The 21670-nt window shown below is 59.2% G+C and overlaps 1 protein-coding gene across 2 annotated transcripts; it reads left to right on the plus strand.

Moving 5' to 3' along the window:
• Positions 1–5696: 5696 nt before the first annotated feature.
• On the plus strand, positions 5697–21670 carry NAGK (N-acetylglucosamine kinase). Of its 2 annotated transcripts, none has more exons than XM_074992182.1 (10): positions 5697–5757; positions 13091–13175; positions 13920–14018; positions 14331–14472; positions 15399–15509; positions 16683–16795; positions 18425–18536; positions 20532–20629; positions 20987–21065; positions 21304–21670. In XM_074992182.1, the coding sequence occupies exons 1-10, from the start codon at positions 5729–5731 to the stop codon at positions 21489–21491; spliced, it is 1056 nt and encodes a 351-aa protein (XP_074848283.1). In that variant the 5' UTR covers positions 5697–5728; the 3' UTR covers positions 21492–21670. The 2 variants fall into 2 exon arrangements, with proteins under 2 accessions (XP_074848283.1, XP_074848285.1); XM_074992184.1 differs by having other exon boundaries at positions 18425–18512.

Below are 21670 nucleotides of genomic sequence, written 5' to 3' on the forward strand. Positions count from 1 at the left end.
GCCCCCTTGCGAGTCAACTACCCCATGGTCTGTAGGACCTTGCTGCCCTTTTCCCTTACCTACCCCCTCCCGTCCACCCCTCTTAGCTGGGGAGAGGGACACGCCCACAGCCTGTGCTGGGGCTACAATAGTAGGGAATGTCATTGTTGGTGCTCTGTGCAAACGGCTGATTCTCTGACCCTCCTGCCCTGTGAGCTGGGTAAATAGTACCATCCCCATTGCAAGATGGGAAACCTGAGGCTTTAATCACTGAAGTCACCTGCCAAAGCCAATGACTTTGCAGGGATTGAATGCAGGTGGCCCAGCACTGGGCTCAATCCCCTAGCCCACCAGTAGCCCTTCAAGCTCCTTCTTAACCCTTTAAGCCTCAGCGCCGAGCCAGAAGCAGGAACTCTTCCTAGGAGTGGCCAGGTGGTTTTGTAATTCTCCTCTTCCCCAGGTGCTGGTGTGAACACAAACACCAAATGCAAGGGGGGATAATTAGGAGACAAGGCGCATCTGTCCTTTAGGAAAGAAGTTATGCGGGGAGAGGACATGTAAGCCTCAGCCCTCGCAGTTGTGCATCAGAAATGCAGCCACCTCTGGGTGAGAACACAGCACCTGCCAACAGCACCACACAACAGTCTAGAGCAGGAGCGTGGTAAACTCTTGGCAGCTCGGGCCCAACTCAGAGGAGCTGATGAGATCCAGGCAGGCACAGGGCTCTGCAGGGCATTGCCAGCCCCAGCTTTGCCAGGCTGGGTTGGGGGTGACTGGGGAATCGTCGGCCCCTCTTGCCGCTCGGTGGCGTGGGATATAGACCAGGGAGCATTAAGAAAGAAATCAGCCTGCAGTTCCTGGCCACAGGGCTGGGGAGACGGCTCCCGCTTGCCTGGGGCTGCTCCACTCTCCCGGGTGACCCCGCAAGCACCAGGAGGAGGCAAGTTGGGAACTTGGGAGCTAACACGGATCTATTACAAAGCTCAAAGGAAACCTCCCTCCTGCCTCCCCAGGGCCTGTCCTTCCCCTGCAAGCAGAAGCCAGCCCCAGCTCCGATTTCCTGATCTCCAGCGTCCTCTGGTGGCTGCACTGCCCCCCTGCCCGTGGAAAGGCCAAATCAACGAGGGGCCCTTCCAGCTCACGGCTGCTGGGGGGCTGGGAAGGCAGCATGCTCCTTCGTGGGCACAGTCGTCCCCCTGCTCCTGGAGGAGCAAGAGACACACGGTCCCAAACCTCTGCACCAAGGCTGTGTCTAGAGCTGCTGGGCAGAGCGTGTTATGTATCTGTGTACCCACCCACCCACCAGTCTACCCCCTCCTCTCCCACCACGGCACAGCTCCTGATCCTGCCTCTCCGCCCTTCCACCCCACCCCATGTGCCTCTGCCCTTGTTCTCTCCGCTCCTCTCCCAGGTCACCTCCTAGCCTGAGGGCCTGTGGCCTCCTCCTCCACTGCTTGTCCAGCCCTTTCCTGCCCCACTCGCAACAGGCCGGACTCGCAGCGTCATCCCCCCGAGCCACACTTGCATACCATCAGCCCCCCCCGCTCCTGGGGGTGACAGAGACACTGAAGACGGAGCCAGAAGCTGCCTGCCTCGCCGCAGAGACTGCCTCTCTCGAGGTGTGCCGACAGCCCCGGGCTGACCCAGGCTGAGGCCGCCAGGTGCTGCCATGGTAAACATCCTGGCCTCAGCCGCTAATGGTGGGCTGTAGGATTCATTGTGGATGGCAATGGAGCCAGCGCACTGCACCAGCAGATCTTCATTTCCAGGCACGGTGCCCTCCTGAGCTTCCCCTTTATTCAGACGGCACCTTGAGAAACTCTGCTTTAAACGTCCCCAAGCTCCAGCCGGAGCTGGCCGGTGCTCCTACGAGCCCTCACACTCAGCTGCCCCTGAACTTCTCTCTCCGTGCCCAAGGAGGTGGCCCTACTGGCCATGACAACACAAGTAATAACCAACAACTGCAGAGGCTTCCCCGTCCAGCCTGGCGTCCTCTTGCTGCCGGATACAGGCCTGTCTTTGGCAGGCCAGGAGGCTGAGACTGGCTCTGAACTGTTACAGAGCTCAAATAAAATGCTGCTGATCTGCGCTGAGAGTAACAAGGAGGGGTGGTGCCAGGGCTGGGCTGGGCTGGCCCTGCAGAGACCCATGTCTGCTGGGCACTCTAGGCCATGGACGGGCAAACTTTGGGCCCAAGGGCCATGGCAGGCCATGAATGTCAGACTGGGGCAAAATTGTTGGAAGGGGGCTGAGGGTTGAGGTATGGATTCTGGCCTGGCACCACTCAGTGTGGCTTCAGGGTTGGGGGTGGGAGAGACAGGTAGCTCTGGCTGCCACCCCCAGGCCCCGCTGTGATGAGTGGGGGGTGTTTGTGTGTGACAGACTGAACAGCGAACAGGATGACCCCCTGCTGGCTGTAACCTAAGCTGGCAGGTAACACCTCTGCCCCTAAACAAAGAGCAGGGAGGACCCAAAGGGCGTTTGAATCTGGGTGGCCGTTGGAGGCTGTGGGGAGAGTTGGAAGGCAGCTGGCCTGTGCTGAGGGGAGGCTAGACCCCAGATGGGGGCAGCCCTTGGGCCTTCCGTCCCCGGGATGGATGGGAATGACTGTCTGTGCCGGCTGTACTGACACCTCTGCACTGCACTGCGTCTCTGCCGCCTAATAAACTCCCTGTTCTACCAGGTGAGTGAGCGTTGCTCCTGCCTGCGGACGGGGTGCAGAGCTTGGGGACCCCTGAACCTCATTACACCCACCCCCCCAGCTCCCATTGGCCATGGTTCCCTGTTCCCAGCATATGGGAGATGTAGAGGTGGTGCTTGCAGGCAGGACCAGCACACACAGTCTCTCTACCCTTCCACCCCTCCCTGCCAACCTCCAAGGCCACAGGGATGTGTCAGCTGCTCCCAGCAGCAGTCCAGAGCCACAGCCAGGGCAGGCAGGAAGCCTGCCTTCTCCCTGCAGTGCTGCTGAACTGGACTGGGTTAAAAGCCCTAACAAGCCAGCGGTGGCCCGTGGGTCATGATTAGCCCAGCCCTCACCAAGCCTGACCTTTTGCATGCACACGCCAGAAAACGGCCGTACAATAATCCTTAGAATGTCCAGAAAACCAGCCCATCTTGATTTGAAACTTGCCAGCGATGGAGAATCCACCAGAGTCCTACAGAAATTGTGCCTGGTTACTCTCTCTCACATTCTAAATGTAGAAGTAGGCATCCTTCAGTCTGCATAGACTATGGATTGTGCCCTTTATAGTTTCAATTGAGGACTTCATTTACAGCATCTACTGTGACTATGAAGACTCACACGAGAGTGACAGTCCTTCCTGCATCTCTTGCAGATGTGGTGGGTGTCTGGCAAGTCCTTAGTGTGCTTTCTGTGCGCTCGCTTCTCCTCTGCTAGCTGTCTGATCCTCATCTCACCCTTCTGAAGGCCCTTGCGTAACCCCTGCCTCCATCTGCTCCAGTCGTCTGCTAGTTCTTCCCAGTTGTCCAGCTCGATGTCTACCTCTCTGAGGTCTCTCTTGCAGACATCTTTGTAGCGCAACTGGGGGTGTCCGGGAGGTCTTTTGCCAGAGGCTAGCTCACCAGACAGGATGTCTTTAGGAATCCTTCCATCATTCATCCTGTGGACATGGCCAAGCCAGCGGAGCCGACGCTGCCTGAGGAGGGTGTGCATGGTTGGGATTCCAGCTTGCTCGAGGACGGCGGTGTTGGTCACTCTGCCCTTCCATGATATTCCGAGGATGCGCCTGAGGCAGCGCAAGTGGAAGACATTCAGCCTCTTTTCCTGGCGGGCATACAGGGTCCAAGTCTCGCTGCCATAAAGGAGGGTGCTGAGGATGCAGGCTCTGTAGACTTGCATTTTGGTGTGAGTGTACAGCTTGTTGTTATTCCACACTCTCTTGCTGAGTCTGGACAGAGTGGTGGCCATTTTTCCGATCCTCCTATTTAGCGCAGTGTCCAACAACAGGGTGTCAGTGATGGTGGACCCGAGGTAAACGAACTCGTGGACGACCTCTAACGTATAGTTGTCAATGCTGATTGATGGGGATTCAGCAACATCCTGACCGAGTACTTTTGTCTTCTTTAGGCTGATGGTAAGCCCAAAGTCCTTGCACACTTTGGAGAACTGGTCCAGCAGTTTTTGAAGCTGGTCTTCTGTGTGAGACACTACAGCAGCATCGTCTGCGAACAGCATGTCTCTGATGAGGACCTCCCGCACCTTAGACTTAGCTTTGAGCCTTGCAAAATTAAACAGTTTCCCATCAGATCTTGTGTGCAGCAAGATGCCCTCTGTTGAAGATCCAAAGGCATGCTTCAGGAGGAGTGCGAAGAAGATCCCGACCTGACCAAGGCCTTTGACTTGGTCAGCAGGGATGGTCTGTTCAAACTGCTCCACAAGATAGGCCGTCCTCCACGGTTACTCAAGATGATCCAGTCGTTCCACGAAGACATGAGAGGAACCATCCAATATGACGGCGCATTATCGGATTCTAAACGTACGCTTGTTTCATTTTGTCGAGGTTCAAGTCCCAGCCAGGGGATTGAGTTAGACCTTCCTCTGTGAGACCGAAGAGCCCATAATTAAGTATTTGTTCCCCAGATAGGTTCTTTATAGACCAGGCTCAGGCTCCCCTGCATCTGACGAAGTGTGCTCCAGCCCAGGAAAGGTTATGTCCAGATAAACTGGAGGGTCTTCAAGGTGCCCCAGGACTCCTCCTTGTTTTACCCTAACCTGTGTCAGTCTAAGCAGCTGAGCTCCTGGAGTCCAGCCTAGCAGGGCAGATTTTCTAACCCTTGAATGTTATTCCTACTGGATCAGTAATCCCAATAATGTTCACACTGTGCCACATCGGTGCCCACCCAGGGTCCCACTCACCCTATGGCCATGTGCAACCACATGGGCCAAAATCTCCTCCTCCTCCTCCAGAGACCCAGATCCTGCCCCTTGGTGTGAACAGGGGAGAATCGCCTTCAGCAGCGTGAGGCATAGGACAGGTAGCTCAGGAGTCCTATGCCACATCACCCATCGCGTGGGGGGCCGGGGAGGAAGGCACATGATGCTTTGTGCACAGCATGGAGGGTAATCCTGGTTGGAGTTGGGGAAAGGGACAGGTGTTAGTAATTCTGGATTAGGGGGAGCCCGAGGGGGTTCGGGGGGGCAGGTCCTGGTGTGCTCCCTGCCAGGGAGTGGGTGCAGGGGTTGCATGCTGGCAGGGGCAGAGGCTGGGAGCTCCTGGCCCTAGGGAGGCGGGGGAGGCTGGGAGACCAAGCTCCCGGGGTCGGAGATTAAAGGGCTGGAAGCCGAGGGGTCGGGGTAGGGATGGGGTTTGGGTGCTCCCAGCTGCGGAGGGGGGCCGGGCATGCTCCAGCAGGGAGAGAAAGGCGCTTGCGGCTGTGCTGGGGGAGGAAGGCGCTGGCAGTGGGATCCCCCCTGGGGGGGACTCGGTTAGGGCGGGGGGCTGGGGCGCAGGCTCCCGCAGGTCGGAGATGGGGGGCAGGCTCCTCCCGGGGGTGGGACAGCAGCTCCCAGAGGTGGGGCATGGCTGGTTGGCGCTAGGCTCTTCCGGGGGGCAGGGCGGGGGAGAGCCGGGTTACTCCCGGGGGCGGGGATTCCCCGCTGGGGGGGGGAGGGGAGGGGAATTCCAGGCTGGGGGCGGGGCCTGGAGGGGCGGGGATTCCCGGCTGGGGGCGGGGCGGGCTGTGGATCAGCTGATGCGAGCGGGCGGGCGCGGCTCCCGGAGGCCCCATGGCTGCGCTGTTCGGCGGCGTGGAGGGGTGAGCGCGAGCGGGGGGGCTGTGGGCCCGGCGGGGGGTGGAGGTCTTGGCATCCCGACTCCCCGCCCTGCGCGCCCGTCCGGGCAATGGCTGGGGGGCCATGGCAGCCCCCGCCCCGCATGTTGGGTGCGCCGCTCGTCTCACTCGCCCCCCCCCCCCGGCTCAGCGTGCAGCGCCCCATCTCCGTCCCAGATCTCCCCCCCCGCACGGCGTGCGCGGCCCACCCCACGTACAGTGCCAGCCCTACGCCTGCCTGCGAGCGTGCAGCCCCCCGCGTGCAGCGCCTTGCACCCTTCTGTGTGCGCGTGGGCTGCCTCACGCCCATCGCTCTGGGTGCGCAGTTCCCCATGTGCGATGCCTTGCACCCGTGTGTGTGTGTGTGTGCACAGCCCCCCCACGTGCAATGCCTTACACCCCTGTGTGTGTGTGCACAGCCCCCCCACGTGCAATGCCTTGCACCCGTGTGTGTGTGCGCGCGCACAGCTCCCCCACGTGCAGTGCCTTGCACCCGTGTGTGTGTGTGTGTGTGTGCACAGCCCCCCCACGTGCAATGCCTTGCACCCGTGTGTGTGTGTGCGTGCGCGCCCAGCTCCCCCACGTGCAGTGCCTTGCACCCGTGTGTGTGCGTGCGTGCACAGCCACCCCACGTGCAGTGCCTTGCACCCGTGTGTGTGCGTGCGCTCACAGCCACCCCACGTGCAGTGCCTTGCACCCGTGTGTGTGCGTGCGCGCACAGCCACCCCACGTGCAGTGCCTTGCACCCGTGTGTGCGCGTGCACGCACAGCCACCCCACGTGCAGTGCCTTACACATTTCTGTGTAACAAAACAAACCAGCAGTCCAGTAGCACTTTAAAGACGAACAATAATTTATTAGGTGATGAGCTTTTGTGGAACAAACCCACTTCTGCAATACCTTACACCAGTGTGTGTGTGCGCGTCTCCCCAAGTGCGAGTTTTACACCGTATGTGTGTGAGCACACAACTCCCTCACGTTTGATGCCTTACACCCATGTGCGTGCAACCCCCATGTGCAATGCCTTACACCTGTGTGTGTGTGCACACAGTTCCCCCATGTGCAGTGCCTTACACTTGAGGGGTGACTGGTGCTGGCATCTGATGCCCCCAGCTCACGACATGGTATCTCTAGCTGGGCTGCCCCCATTTCACTTCTGCTCCAGGCCTATGCTGGGATAGCAAGTTTTGTAAAGGATGTGTGGTTTGTTACCACCCCAGTGTTCTGCTGGGCAGGCTCAGGGTACCTGTGCTCCCCAGCTGTTGCTCTCAGGCTGAAGAGGGTTACCCCAGCCCCTGGCCCCTGGATTTGGGGGTATTTGAAATGTTACTACTACTACTACTACTGGTGCTAGACTCTGGCCATGAGCACAAGGCAGTGTGCATTGCTTCACAGCTGGGGCGGAAGGTGCCACGCCCGGGGGGGCAGTGACTTTTTTTTAAAGCCATTGGGACTCCGCTGTGTCCTGGCTCCCAGTCAGTGGGGGTATTGCAGGTGCCTGGTCGACTGCTGTTGGTGTGCCTACTCCTGCACAAGTCTCCCTCCCCAGCGTGGTCCCTGCCACGGGTGAGCCTATAATCCAGCATCAAGTATATTGAGGGAAAGACGGCACTGTATCAAGGTGCGCGTGACTGTGCGCAATTGACCTGAAGATTTATCAGCCCGTGTGCAATGATCTTTCACTTGAGGGGTCAGTGGTCAACCCAGGCACCCGCTGGGGTGCTGTCGGGTTTAATGAGAGAACTGCAGGCAGCTAACCCAAGGGCCTGAGCTGTGCTACAGATGCTTTGTTGAAACACACCTGCTGGCAGAGCCCGTAGTGTAGACGCAGGAAGTTTTTCTGGCTGCATCGTAACCCTGCTATGCCAACAGGTGTGCTGTCAGCATAGACTCGGGGTGGAAGAGCCCTTTGGAGATGATCGAGTCCAGCCCCTTGCTCAAAGCAGGACCAGCCCCAACTAAATTATCCCCACCAGGGCTTTGCCAAGCAGGGACTTAAAACACATGGCGGTGTCTGTGCTAGCATGTTTTGATGGCACAGCCAGACTGTTAAGGTTGGGTTTTTTATGCTCCCTGACTTGAAACAGACGTAATTAAACCAAAGGCGGCTCTGTGTGGACATGTGTGTATGAGCTTAAGAGGAGCGTTTGTCGGGTCGGCTCAGAACTGATTTGGCGTAAATGCAACTGCAATAAAAACTGAGGTAGGCTAGAGCGGTGTTGCTTGCCTTTATAGGGGTGCTTCCTTTGAAAGTGCTTCCCCCCAGGTGATCGGCTGCAACAGGGCTGTGCTATTTGCAGTATGCGTTCGTTTCTTCCCAGAGGATGGCTTGGCGTTGCTTGTGTTCTTTGGCGTGTGAGTGAAACTTGTTGGGAAGGCTGAGCGGTGGGTGTGATAACCTGATTAAAAACTGCAAGGTGGTGGGACTATGGGGAAAGGTTTCTCCTCAGTTCAGCTTCGGACACAGCTGATGTTCTCCAGCTTACTGTTGAGCTGCCTTTCAGATCTAGTCCCTCCGAAAGGCCTTGTCTGTTTTCGATGACGGCTGAATACAGGGGCACCGTTAGGGCCACTGTCCCTTGTAACTGAGTTCTTGACGTGCTTAGCTTCATGGAATAGTAACAGAGAGGGAGCCGTGCTAGTCTATATTCTATCAAAACAAAAAAGCAGTCAAGTAGCACTTCAAAGACTAACAAAATAATTTATTAGGTGCTGAGCTTTCGTGGGACAGACCCACTTCTTCAGACCATAGCCCTACCAGAACAGGCTTAATATTTAAGGCCCAGAGAACCAAAAACAGTAGCTTTGTGGTTTGAATGGACACAGGTAAGGTTAAAAATGGTATTTTGTAAAGTCCTCTTCGTTGTTTGTTTGGAAGAAGCTGGTTTTGTTTTCTCTGTGCCGGCCTCTGCAGCGTCACCCTCGATAACGCAAGGGACCTTTCGCTTGTAAATTCTGGTCACTTTCCAATCCCTCGCTCCACAGGAGGGCTGGTGGGAAATCCCATGCGAGCTGCGACACGGAGCACTTGAAATGGTGCAAATGTTTTTTGAAATTTCCTAGTTTTGCTAGACTAGTTTTTAACGCTGAATTTTCAGGCATAAGCTGACGGTTCCTCCGTTTATAAGCCAGTGGTTTTTTTAAAAAAAAAAAACAAAACAAAACCTTGCAAAATTTGAAACTGAAAGCAGCCTCTTCCGAAACAATGAGAAAACCTGCAAAGCTTATGCTCCAAAATATCTGTTAGTCTATAAGGTGCCACAGGACTTCTCGGAAGATGCAGACTATCTCAGCTACCCCTCTGATATTAGCCTCTTCCAAAGTCTCCCTCCCTTCCCTCTCCTGTGTGCAAGCTGTTTTTGTATTGTAGAGTTGTTCGTGAGCTGTGACGGGGGCTGAACAGCAGAGGCCCTGTGTTAGATGCATCTCTGTTGCTCAAGAGCACTCAAAGATCACCTGCCGTCTTCATTCCCTCTGGGGTACCTGCCATAAGCCACTGTCAAACACAGGAGACTGGGCCAGATGGACATTTGGTCTGACTCCGCCCTGGTCATTCTTATGAAGACTTCTGACCCCTCTGAGGTCCAAAATGTGCGTAGTACATGCACAGGTCGTCTTGCCCATAAAGGGGAATTGCATCTGTAGTGCTTGGTCTGCCCCCAGACATTAGCTTATTCAAGTTAAAAATATGTTGAGCCAGATTTTGTGCCTGGGCCGACCCAGTGCAACCCTATTCAGAGCTATTTCGTGGCTGTTATACTGTGACTTCCAAAGAGGGCTAATGTGCAAGCAAAACAAATACACCCTTTTCCCAAAGGGGCTTGAACTCTTAGCACGAAATGCTATCACCTAAAAGAAATCCTTCCCTCGCATAGCGCACAGTTAGCCTGTGGATGCGGGCCTAGAGCTCTGCCGGTTTCAGAAAGGATTTATTTGAGATGTAGGTGGATCACAGAAAATCCAGAGTTAAATTAAGATGAAATGTTGGAGGGCTATAAATCAGCTATGGACGGGCTCAGGAGAAACTGCCTCTGTGATGGGATTATTCCGTAGCTGTCCGTTACAGAGAGATGAGATGAGCCCTGTTGTGCCAGTCCCCATATAAACAGAGAGGGCAGTGCCAAGAAACTCCGATCTCCATTGAACAGACACCAGGTGGCCACGGACGTGGAGGTGAAGTGGTGATATGTTCAAGGCAGCCAGTTCCGGCTCTGGGGATAGAACTCAGCCCCGCTGACTCTCAGCTCAGCGTCTCCCCCCGGCCCACGCCGCCTGGCTCTCTGGGCTGGCGAATCCTGTTCTGCTGGGCAGGCGAGAGGCGGAGGAGCAGCTTGCGGAAGACGGCAGCCGCCTTGCATGTGGGAAAGGGGAAGCAGGCGGAGGCCCTGGCCCAGGGAGCGGTGTGACGTAAGGTCACAGTGCTTGGCTGAGGCTGCCCTCGGACGGACGGGAGCTCAGGCGACAGGTTCGGCTGCGTTCCAACCCGGCGCTCGGCCTGCGACCCAGCGCATGGGAGCTGGGGAGAGGAAATCTCGGCTCCGCCAGGTTGTTACAGTAATTGCACTTGTTGCCATGGCTGCCTGCGTGAGAGGGGAAGGCTGAATCCCAAGGTGCAGCTGAGGGAGGCAGCTGCAAAGGCTTCTGTCTTACCTCCGTATCCCTCCTGGTGCAGGCTGCTCCCCGCACGGGTCTGGTTACTGGCCTGACTCTGCCCTGCACTCGCTTGGAAGAGACACGTGGGTGAGAGGAAGGGACCCTTCACGTTCCCCGTGCACGAGAGCAGAGCAAACCCCCGTGGTGCGGGAGGAAGTCTGGTGTCTCATGCAACCGTGCAGAAAACACATCCCACTCGGATTACAGACCTGGGCCCAGACCCTCCAGCGCACGCAGGCCCCTAACTTCCATCCTCACTCCCCAAAGCTCCATTGACTTCCGTGGAAGTTGGGAGCCTAAGTGCTTCGTGGATCCGGCCTTGGCAGATTCATAGAACAGGTGACGATTTTCAGGAGCACCACAGGGGATTGGGCACCCAGCTTGTGCAGGCTTGCAGTGGGAGCCTAAATACCTTAGGCACTCGAAGGTCTACGCAATCATCCACTCTGCACAAGGGAACTGCACTGCGCCTAGTCCCCTTTAACGCTGCCCTGCGGTCAGTCTGCAGCATGACCCCTATCAGTAGCTGAGCCACAGGGTGCTTGTGGGACGGTGGAGGTTTGTGGGGCACTGGGAGGTTTTCACAATTAGGTCCTCTGCATGGAGCACTAAGGTACGGCGATCTGCCTGCACTGAGCTTGTCATCGCAGGATCGGGGCCCTGCTCAGCGAGGAAGTACAGCGCTGCCCCTTACGCTGCATCCTGGCCATCTGCATTCAAATCCACTGCGTCCTGGGCCTGGGTGACATCACGCCAGCCTCGTTCTGGTCTGCAGGACGCCTGGGGTCGTGGACGGTTGGGGTTTCTCTCCTCTTGGGCTGGGAAGGGATTCAGGCTGCCTGCGATCTCCCCCCGAATAGCTCCATGGAGCCTGACGCTTCTGGACTTGAGTCGGTTACCTGCACGTGGTGCAGAATTCTCTCCCGTCCTCCCCAGAACCGTCACTTGCAGCGCTTGCTGGGTGTGTTTCTAGGGGCAGGGCTGCCTTGGGCTGGAGCAGGGCAGGATGGCGAAGTGAATGGGCCAGTGAGCCAGGCCCACGGAACAATCTACAGCTCATCCGTGGACGGGGTCTGCAGTGTGGGGTGTGACGCTGGCGTGGCATGACTGGACTCTCCCACCTCTGGGACAGGTCCATGGGGACAGGGACAGATCTCTCCCAGCCACACAGTTCAGCCCTGACTGGGAAGGACTCCAGATGCCTGAGGTCCTGACTGCCAGGGTGGTTCAGCGCTGGAATAAATTGCCGAGGGCAGTTCTGGGATCTCCATCGTTGGAGATATTCAAGAGCTTTGGCGCTATTTTGTGTTCGGCTCCTGGAGCTTGTAAAAAATTGCCATGTGGCCCCTGAGGAAAAGAGGTTGGACACCCCAGTCTGGATGGTGCTTGGTCCTGCTGCGAGGACTTGATGACTCTCCAGGCCCCTTCCCTCCCTAGCAGTCTGTGATTTCAGCCTGCACCGCCCATTGGGTGTGGGGTCTGTCTGGTAAGTGATGGCGCGTGGCCACTGATCTGCTGAGAACTGCCCTGAGGCCTTCCCAAGTCATTCCCTGCACCTCGAGGATGGTTGGTACGGACCTGAGCTGAAATCGCACCAGCAGCCGAGGGTGCCAGCATCTCTCTGCCTTTAGGCTGAGCCAGCTAGTCCGTCCCCTGCGCAGGCCCTTCCAAGGGAATCACCTTCCGGATGGGACGTCCCAGTAATCTCAGCCATCAGCCTGAAAGGCACCCCGTGAGCCGGCTGGAGAGCAGAGCAGGGCGCACAGCTGGCTCAAGCCAGTTCTCCACCTGCTGTCCTTGGCCCTGCAGCTCCCAGGTGGGGGTAGCAGTGGGAGGGAAACGAGCTGGGGAGACTCCGGTTGCGTTAACGGGACGAGAAGAAGAGTGGTCCACCTCACCCTGCAGGGGCTTTGCTCTTTCCCGGCATTAGCTGGATGCATTGAGTTAGCAGGGGGTGCGGGAAACGTTCTCGCTTGTTTGTAGCTCATTCCAGGGTGAGAAATGATTCACGTTTAGATACTGTTCGGAGAGCTCTTTCCATCAGCCCAGGGCCCTTTGTGTTACGGATCCAAAGCCGACAAACATGCAAGAAGAAAGCACTGGTATCGACAGGTGTTTGCTGCCACCATGTTTTCTAGGCAGAGCTGCCTGCGAACTTGGCAGCTAAAACCCCGGCACCTTAGTTCTGCTCCATATCACCTGCCCGGGGGGGGGGCGGGGCCTGCAAATTGCCCAAGCTAGAGGCATCCTGCCGAGTTTGCTGACTGGCTGAGGCTGCCCCTTGCTCCGGTTTTATACCCTCTTGTTAGCAGCATGGCCTGGCTCTTTCACTCGAAGAGGGCACAGCAAAACACCCTCGCCACTGCGTGCAAACCCCTGGGCACGGTGCAGAGCTGGAGATGGGACAGATCCATGCAAGGATCGCTGGCTGCGCAGGAAGCTCCTGCAGCTGGTGGGGCCCATAGCGAGCCAACCTCCAGTGCGGCTTTACCTGCGTTTCTCAGTCCAGCAGCAAAGGCTGTGGCCGCCCCTGGAAGGGAGGGCAGGTGTCAGGAATCAGGGTGGGGCCACTCTGAGTGCTGACTCCGGCTCACCCAGCCTGCCCGGAGCACGGCTGCAAAAGCCCATTGCACGCTGAGCTGGCACGTGTGTCCTTGATTCCTCAGGGGGGGAACCCACTCCAAGGTGGTGCTGATCTCTGAAGATGGCAAGATCCTGGCAGAGACCGATGGGCCCTGCACTAACCACTGGGTAAGACTCCCCCAGTGTGTGGCAGGCGCTGCTGGGGACAGCTGCTGGGGGTGGTTCTGGGCAGGGGGAGGCTGCTAGGGTGGAGGTGATTGGTGGTGGCCATGGTATTCATTTGCATGGCATTACCCAGAGTGCTCTTCTTGTGGTCACAGTGAGTCTAAGCCAGGTGGGGAGCACAGACTCTTCGAAGCACTGAGCCCAAGGTGGCTAACAAGGTGCCATTGCTCCTGGCCAGGTGCCCACGGAATTGGGAGGAGCTAACTCCCAAGGCCCTGGGCTCTTTGGAGGTGTTATGTATCCCCATCTTCCCCAGGGGCCCAAGCTCAGGAAATGAACATGCTGAGGTTTACGCTCTGGATCCCAATGCAGTGGCTGCCCTGGGCCACAGCCGGTGCCGGCACAGCTCTGCTGGTCGCTGATGGAGCTTGGCCGGCAAAAAGCCCTAGTGTAGAGGCAGCTCCGAGGGCATCACAAGCAGGTTTGGCAGCATAAGCTGCAGCAACCTGAGGATTGCTTTACTGCGCCCCAGACCGGCGCGCCTCATACAGACATGGCCTTTTCTGATAGCGTGATGGATCCGGTCCCCTCCCCCTGAGATCCTCAGCCAAGCACTTGTGGTTGGGTGGGTGGGAATGGGGACGCATGGCTTCCATCTCTGTGCTCGCCCCAATCCCTGGGGAGCGGCTTGTGTACCTCAGGCTGGAGGCTTTAATGGGAAATGCTTCTGTCCCCCTCCTCGGCTAGCTGGTCGGCTCGGACAAATGCCTGGAAAGGATCAACGAGATGGTCAATGAGGCCAAAGGGAAGGCAGGCGCCAACCCGCAGGTGCCCCTCCGCTCACTGGTGAGTGCCCCGGTCCGTTCCCAGGGGGAGGCGCTGCCCCGGGGATAGGTGGGGTGGGGGAAGCCCAGTGCTGTGGGCAGAGCACAGGCAAGGAGATGGGAGCTGCTGTCTGCTGAGGGACCAGGGCGGTGGCGTGGGCATCAGGGGAGACCCTCAGTCCGAGGTCCGCGATGGAGAGCAGGTGGGAGATACTGTCTGATTGGCAGGCTGCCGGCAAGCCAGGAACTGCATGACCCAGGGCTGGGCTGTGGCATCCAGGAGGGTGGGCATAGGGCTGGGGCGTGTGGGACTCACGCAGCTGTCTGGGCGCAGGGGCTGTCCCTGAGCGGAGGCGAGCAGAAGGAAGCCATCAAGAAACTGGTTGAGCAGCTGCAGACCCGTTTCCCGCAGCTGAGCGAGAACTACTACATCACCACGGACGCCATCGGGGCAATGGCCACAGCCACCGACCACGGCAAGGGCCAGGCTCGCCGGGCGGAGGGGGGCGGCTCCGGAATTCTCTGCCCTGGTGGGACGGGCGCCTGGGGGACAGATGCTGGCACCTGTCTCCTTTGCGGAGTCCTTTGTTCCCTGGCAGTGTGGGAAGAGGTGTGGGCTGGGGAGACCACCAGAGCGGGAACCTGCTCCCCAGCCTTCTGCACTGAGGGGTTATGACCGGGAGCCCCTGGAGGAGTGAGCTGCTGTGCAATGGGCCTGTGCCTGGGACCTGCAGGGGCTGCCCCACTCTGGGCCCAGGTTAGCTGGCCCAGGCTGAGGGCAGAGCCCCACAAAGCAGGAGCCTCCCGGTGTCTGGTCAGGCCGCCGGATGAGCGCCTGGTTCCAGCCATGGCTGACGGAGCCCAATGGGGGCTGCAGATGGTCAGCACAGCCAGTGCTGCACCACAGGAAGGGTCTGAATGGACCCGGGGCACCACGTTAACGCCCCCAAGGCTGGAGAGAGTCATTAGCAGCACCCTTCTGCCCCACAAGCCACCACTCCTTTTCCCCTCCCAGTCCAGGAAGTAAAAAGCCAGAGCATGGCAATGCCGCGCCGGGGGAGCTGTCGTGGTCTTGCTGGTACTCGTGTGAGCACGGCGGGTGTCCCTGGTTCCTGCTGGGAGCGGAGCAAGGGAAGCCCAGGGATCAGGCCCGTGTGCTGGTGGCTGTAGTCGCTTGCTGTGGTAATGACCAGTTCTGAGCCCCAGCCAGAATCTGTGGGTCGGAGATGCCTCCCTGCCCAGGGAAAGCTTGGGAGCGGGGCTGGCGGCGTGACACCATGGGCATGAGCCATCGGCAGCCGGGAGAAGGGGGCTGTGGGGAAGCAGTGAGGGTTACCAGGCTCAGACGGTGCTGGCCGGCCGGTTACCGCCAGGCCTGTAAGTCCGTCCCTTTTCCCCGCAGGTGGCGTGGTGCTGATCTCAGGAACCGGCTCCAACTGCAAGCTCATCAACCCCGACGGGTCGGAGGTCGGCTGCGGCGGGTGGGGCCACATGATGGGAGACGAGGGATCAGGTAAGGCTCAGGCGTGGCTGACTCGTGGGGCCTTGGCTGGCGGCTGCGTGCAGTCTGCTGGCGTTTCTCAGGACGGCCTCCGGAGCAAGGCGGAACAATTTGGAGGCCTGAGCTGAAGGGGCCCTCAAAAGCTCGGTGCCTTGGGGAGGAGACTGGCTGCCCATGGGGCAAGGGCGGCCGATACAGAGAGGCCGGGAGAGGGCAGCAGAGCCGGGAGTCTGTGGCTGTCTGCCGAGAGGTTCCCGGGGAAACGTGGCAGATCCGGGATCGAAGGGTAAAAGCGCTCACGGGGGCGTTCTGTTATAACGTACCACGCGCAGGGAAGCCAGAGCTGCTATTGCAAGGCACAGGCGCGTAGGGAGACTCTCAGCCGTGGGACCCGAACAGTCTGAATTCTGCCCCCTGTGGAGATGCCCAGAGCTGGAACTCGGGTTCCCTTTTACCATCCAGATCAACTTCCTCACCAGTGGTCTCCCGGTGCTCTCCCTGCAGCTGTTCCACCGTTGTTTCGGCCCCAGCCTCCTTTGTGCCCCACAGAAACTGACCCCATCAGGCAAGCGGCCTGGGCTGATCCTGTCGGGGGGTTGGGGGTTGCATCTCACAGCATTGTGTCCTACGATTCCCTGTGATCTAAGCCATGGGACACTCAGCCATAAAACCAGGTATAGCCCATGAGCCATATTTTCAGTTCTCCGCTTGCAAAGGTCTCCAGGCGGGGCGGCTGTTCTGCATTAAAGCCAGGGCTTTCGGAAGCTCTTGAGCCAAAAGTAACACTTCATAGGGCTTGTCTGCCAGGAGAAGCTCATCTGGAACAAGGGAAGCGTGACCATAAAGTGCTGTTGCTGTCCTGGTCCGTTTCCCCGTGCAGACGAGCCCTTGGCGCAGCTATGGAAGGAGCATAACTGGGAGGCTGGTGTTGCGAAGGGGGCAGAGTTAAGGGTATTTGGGTACTTTCCCTACTTTCCAATGTTTGGGTTCCTTGTTAATTTTGCTCCGTTTCCTGGCTCTGTAATGCTGGCCTCCAGATACCTCCAGCAGGAGTATTTTCCTAACGTGTCCCCTCCACCCTAACCACATCCCTTCCGGGTGCTGTCGGCCCCGGGCCCTGCAGCAGCTGAGCCCTGTATGAGGGCTGCAGGGCGGGGAGGCCAAGCTAACACTCTCATTGGGCAGCTTTCTGGATTGCGCACCAGGCCGTGAAGATCGTCTTTGACTGCCTGGACAACCTGGAGGTGCCTCCCCACGACATCGGCTACGTCAAGCAGGCCATGTTCGACTATTTCCAGGTGCGGCCCCCCGGGTGGGCTTTGGGAGCAGTGCGGGGCTGGGGCTGGCGTGGGAGGGGCAGAGAGTCTGGTGCTTCAGCGAGTGTTCGGCAGCGTCTGAGATCAGGGCCCTGGGCAGTAGCTGTCAGTTGGCCTCACCTCCGAAGGGCCCTGCTGTGTGGCCCACGACGCAGCATGTTCTGGCTTCCCTCTGCGGAGTGGAGGTGGGATGCAGGTGGCCGGTCGCTGGGGCTGGCAGGGGGAATGCACATAGCTGGTGTCCGAGGCGGGGGAATATAGGTGGCTGGTTGTCAGGGCTGGGGGGGAACATGGGCAGCCGGTCGCCAGGGCAGGGGGAACACACGTGGCCTGGTTGCCAGGGGGGATGCAGGTGGCTGGTTGCCAGGGCAGGTGTTGGGGATTGCCAGCGTGCGCGGGGTTGGGGAAGGGATACAGCCAGTTGCTGGGGCAGCCGGGGGGGAGGCATATGGCCAGTTGCCAGGGCTGGGGGGGAGCACAGGGGGTTGGTCGCCAGGGCAGCGTAGGGGGGCATATGGCCGGTCACAGGGGGGAGGGGAGGCATATGGCTGGTTGCATATGGCCGGAGACCACCAGGTTAAAGAATGGGGAGAGGCTGGTGCATGATGGAAATCAGACCCTCGTCTTCCATAATTAGACAGCAAAGCTCCCCTGCCCATGTACAGCACCACCCCGAGCGCCCCTCCCCCCCGAATGCACCTCTCTTCACGGCTCCCCACCCCTCCCTCTCCCACCCCCCCAGGGCCTGACTCACAACGCCACTGCCATCACCCTCCCCCACCCTCCGCAACCGCCCTACCACTTCTCCCGGCCCCTCACCCGCACCCTGGGAACTTCCTGGCCGCTCCCTGATGCCCCCACGTGCCGGCTTAGCACCTCATTCCCCTCCTGGGCTGGGCAGTCCCAGCCCCGAGTCAGGCAGCTTTGGCCCAGCCTATCCCTCTGTGCCAGGGCAGCCGGGCCACACTCAGGAGAGCAGCGCTGGGACGCCAGCTGTCGGGGCACCCCCTGCGTGAGTGTTCATCGGGGCCTGGGGGTGAGAGACAGACGTGGCAAGTTTTGGGGTGGGGTAGCACCCCAGGCACTGGGCCCGCCTTGGGAGCTGGGTCCGGGGCCCGTTGCCTTGTCCTGTCCGCTCACTGCCTGGCGTCTGCCCTCCCACTCCGCACAGCCGCCACCGCGGCTGCGGGTCCCTGGGGCTGAGCGCACGGGCAGGCCGGGGGTGGGGGCACGGGGTTCTTAATGGCAGCTGCCCCCGTCCGAGCGAGGGGCCCTGAGCAGAGGGGCCAGCGGGGACCCTCCGCGCAGCTGCTGGGCGTAGGGCAGCATGGCCCCCGCCGGCCTGAGGCTGCTTCCGCCCGGTCCACGGCGTCTGGCTCTCAAGCAGCAGCCCAGGTGGCTCCCCTGGCCGAGCTCTGCAGTGGCTCTTGGCCAGGGGAGATGAGCTCTCCGCACCTGCAGCCAGCCGGGGAAGTGGTGACGAGGAGTTACTCCGTTAAGCCATTAGCTTTGCAGGGTCCGGCTGCCGCAGCCCCCGACCCTCCCCCTGGCTCCAGACTGGGCTCTGCTTCCGGCCACCGCCTCACCCCGCTGCGTCTTGCATCCCCACAGATCTCTGACAGGATGGGCCTCCTGACTCACCTCTACCGGACCTTCGAGAAATCCAAGTTCGCGGGATTCTGCCAAAAACTTGCAGAAGGTGTTGGAGCGACTTCGCCCTGGGGTGTTTAGAACAACCCTCTCTTCTGATTCGTGGGCAGTGCCCATCCCCTGGGTGTCTGGGCACTCGGGAGGGCGGGGGCAGCCGGCTGGGCACCATGGAGCGGGCTGCTGTGGCTGGCTCAATGCACGAAGAAGAGGCGGTTCGGGGGAGGGGAGGACCCAAAGCTGTGCATTATCAGCGAGTGATCACCCCAAGGCAGGAGCTTTGCTGGGGGGGAGGGGGAGACAGCCCTGGCTGGCTAGTGACCCTCCATCAGCCCTGGGGATGTGAGCAGGCTGCCCGGCCCCGTGTGCTGGGTATGGCTAAGGGCGTCTGGCCAGGAAAGCTGCTGGGGGACTGAAATGGGCCGGTGCACACACTGAGCCATGGGAGGGGCAGGTGCTAGTGCGGGGGAGCACGGGCTCAGTGCGGAGCTCAGAGGCCTGTCCTGCTCCTCGGCTGTCCCGGGCTCTCTGTTGGGCACGCGGCTTTTGGGGTCTCCATCTGCCCCGATTCGTGGCGCGTCCCTGCCTCGGCGGGGGCGAGGAGGCCGGGAGATCAGCAGAGGGGAGAGGCTGGAGCAAAGGCAGAAGAGCCTCCTTTGGAGGAGCCTCTTCTGCTTTGGTGCAGGGGCTCGAATGCTCCGGCTCCCAGGCTCTGCAGCTAGCCAGCGACCCAGCCCCAGGCCCTGGCTGTGATCTAGCTCCCCCTTCTCAGGGCATGGCCCAGGGGCTCCCGTTGCCCCGGGCACGTGTCCCTCAAAGTGGTCCTGTTTGTGTCAGAGGGCAGGTGATCTTCTCATAGCGCTGTAACGTCCAGAACCCTCGCGTGGGGCCCTGTTGGGCCGGGGCTGCTGAGAAGGCGGCAGTCCCTGCCCTGGAGGGTTCAGTCCTTGGGTTGTTCCCGGCTCCCATCCCTTCTTAGTCCTGCCTGCGGGAGTGGGGGAATCTGAAACCCTCCTGTGCGACTCACAACAGTGCTTGTGGGGCAGCTCTGTTAGGGCCAGGCTGAATGGTGGCACTGCCAAAGGGGCCTGGTCTGCCCTGCACGCGGACACTGGAATAACTGTGTCACTCTCGCCCTTACGGCGACATACTCGTACTGACTCAAGACGTGGTGCCTACAGGGGAGCTTCTCCCGGCCATAGCCAGCGCCTCCCACGGGCACGTTGACCAGGCTGATGGGAGCTGCTCCCCTGGCAGTCGAGTGGCGTCTCCACTGAGCCCCTGGTGTGGCATTGGCCATGCACCCAGCCCTGGGTGTCGAGAGGAGGCTGTCAGTGAGCCTCCCCTCGATTCCTCTTTTGATCACAAAATCCCAGGGCTGGAAGGGACCTCAGGAAGTCATCTAGTCCAGCCCCTGCCCAATGTAGGACCAACCCCAACTAAATCATCCCAGCCAGGACCTCGTCCCACCGGGACTTAAAAACCTCGAGGGGTGGAGAATCCACCACCGCTCTAGGCAACGCATCCCAGTGCTTCACCACCCTCCTGGGGAAATAGTTTTTCCTAATATCCAACCTACACCTCTCCCTCTGTAACTTCAGACCATTACTGCTTGTTCTACCATCTGTCACCACTGAGAACAGTTTCTCACCCTCCTCTTTAGAGCTCCCCTTCAGGAAGTTGAAGGCTGATATTAAATCACCCCTAAGTCTTCTCTTCTGTAAACTAAACAAGCCCAAATCCCTCAGCCTCTCCTCATAGGTCATGTGCGCCAGCCCCTTCATCATTTTGGTTGCCTTCCACTGGTCCAGCTCCAATGTATCTGCACCCTTTCTATAGCGGGGGGCCAAGAACGTGGGTCCCTCAGCTTTGGCTGCCATTTTCCAGGCCAGTGCTGTGACCCCTTTGTTAGAGGGAGGAAGTAGGATCCCTTTTAAACAACCAGGGTGAAAACGTCCCTTGTAAATCCGCAGCCTCTCTTCACGGAGGGGAACCAGACTGGCAGGGCGCTCGCTGGGCTCGCTCCCCCGGTGGCTGGAGTCCTCACTGACCCTGCTCCTCTTCTGCTCAGGGGCCCAGGCGGGAGACCCTCTCTGCTGTCACATTTTCAACAAGGCTGGAGAAGTCCTGGCTCGACACATCGTCGCCGTGCTGCCAAAAATTGACAAGGTAACTGCCAGGCGGCTAACTCTACTGGGCCCAGGCATGTTAACCAGCCTCGGGCCGCCTGCTTCATCCTGCTCTGGCCAACGGTGGAACAAGTTACCCAAAAAGTTACTTGAGTAAAAATGCAGCTGCTTTTGGGGGGGGGGGGTGTACTTAAGTACAAGTTACTGGCGTCCCTCTGGAAAACTACTTGAGTAAAAGTACATGCACGCGCACAACCTAGATGAACGCCAGTACCTGGAAGTGAAAGCAGCTGCGCTTAGGTAGGTTTCTGGGGTATTTTTCCCACCTCCATATTGGGTGGCACGGCAGTGGTGTGGGCTTGGGGTGTAGGCGCTAACTCTGGGTGCTTCCCCCTAGAGCCTCTTCCAGGGCGAGCTGGGGCTGCCCATCCTGTGCGTGGGCTCGGTGTGGAACAGCTGGGAAATGATGAAGGAAGGTGAGCTGGCCAAACCGGGGTCTTGGGGCCGAGGGTGCAGGAGTGAGAGAGATCCTTGTCCTGTTTTGAGCTGTGCCCTGAGGCCGGTCCTTGAGCCTGTGTGCCCCAACCCTGCCCTGGCAGCATCTCCAGCCGTGTCCTGGCTCCCAGTGCTTAGCCGCCCACCCCCCGTCTCTTGCCCTTGTGAGATGACGGCAGGACCGGAATGTGGCTGGCTGATGCTTTCTCTCCTTCCCAGGGTTCCTCAAGGTCCTGAACCAGGCCCGCCACAAGGAGCCACACAATGTCTTCTCCAAGTTCAGCCTCTTGAAGCTGAAGTACTCGTCAGCGCTGGGCGGAGCCAGCCTGGGGGCCAAGCACATTGGGCAGGCACTGCCCCTGGACTACACGGCCAACGTGGATGTCTTCTACACACACTCCTTCTAGGGCCCTGCGGGACGGACCCTCACCACCCTGGGCAACGCCTGGCCCATCGTGTTCGTGGTTTGTCTCTCCGGCCTGGCCTGGGGCAGGGGGAATCCGTTCAGATACTGACAGGGAGGGCAGCTGCTTTTGGTATTGGTGTGTTTTGTAATTTGTCAATAAAAGGGAACAGTCACAGCCAA

The sequence above is a fragment of the Carettochelys insculpta genome, chromosome 4 (assembly GCF_033958435.1).
Source record: "Carettochelys insculpta isolate YL-2023 chromosome 4, ASM3395843v1, whole genome shotgun sequence".
NCBI classification, from domain to species: domain Eukaryota; kingdom Metazoa; phylum Chordata; order Testudines; family Carettochelyidae; genus Carettochelys; species Carettochelys insculpta.

Bases quoted from the DNA above. Each gene is read 5' to 3' on its own strand.
- NAGK (XM_074992182.1), top strand. From the start codon at position 5,729: ATGGCTGCGCTGTTCGGCGGCGTGGAGGG. The intron at 14,019-14,330 runs GTGAGTGCCCCG...GTCTGGGCGCAG, and splicing joins AGGTGCCCCTCCGCTCACTG to GGGCTGTCCCTGAGCGGAGG. The intron at 18,537-20,531 runs GTGTTTAGAACA...TCTTCTGCTCAG, and splicing joins TGGAGCGACTTCGCCCTGGG to GGGCCCAGGCGGGAGACCCT.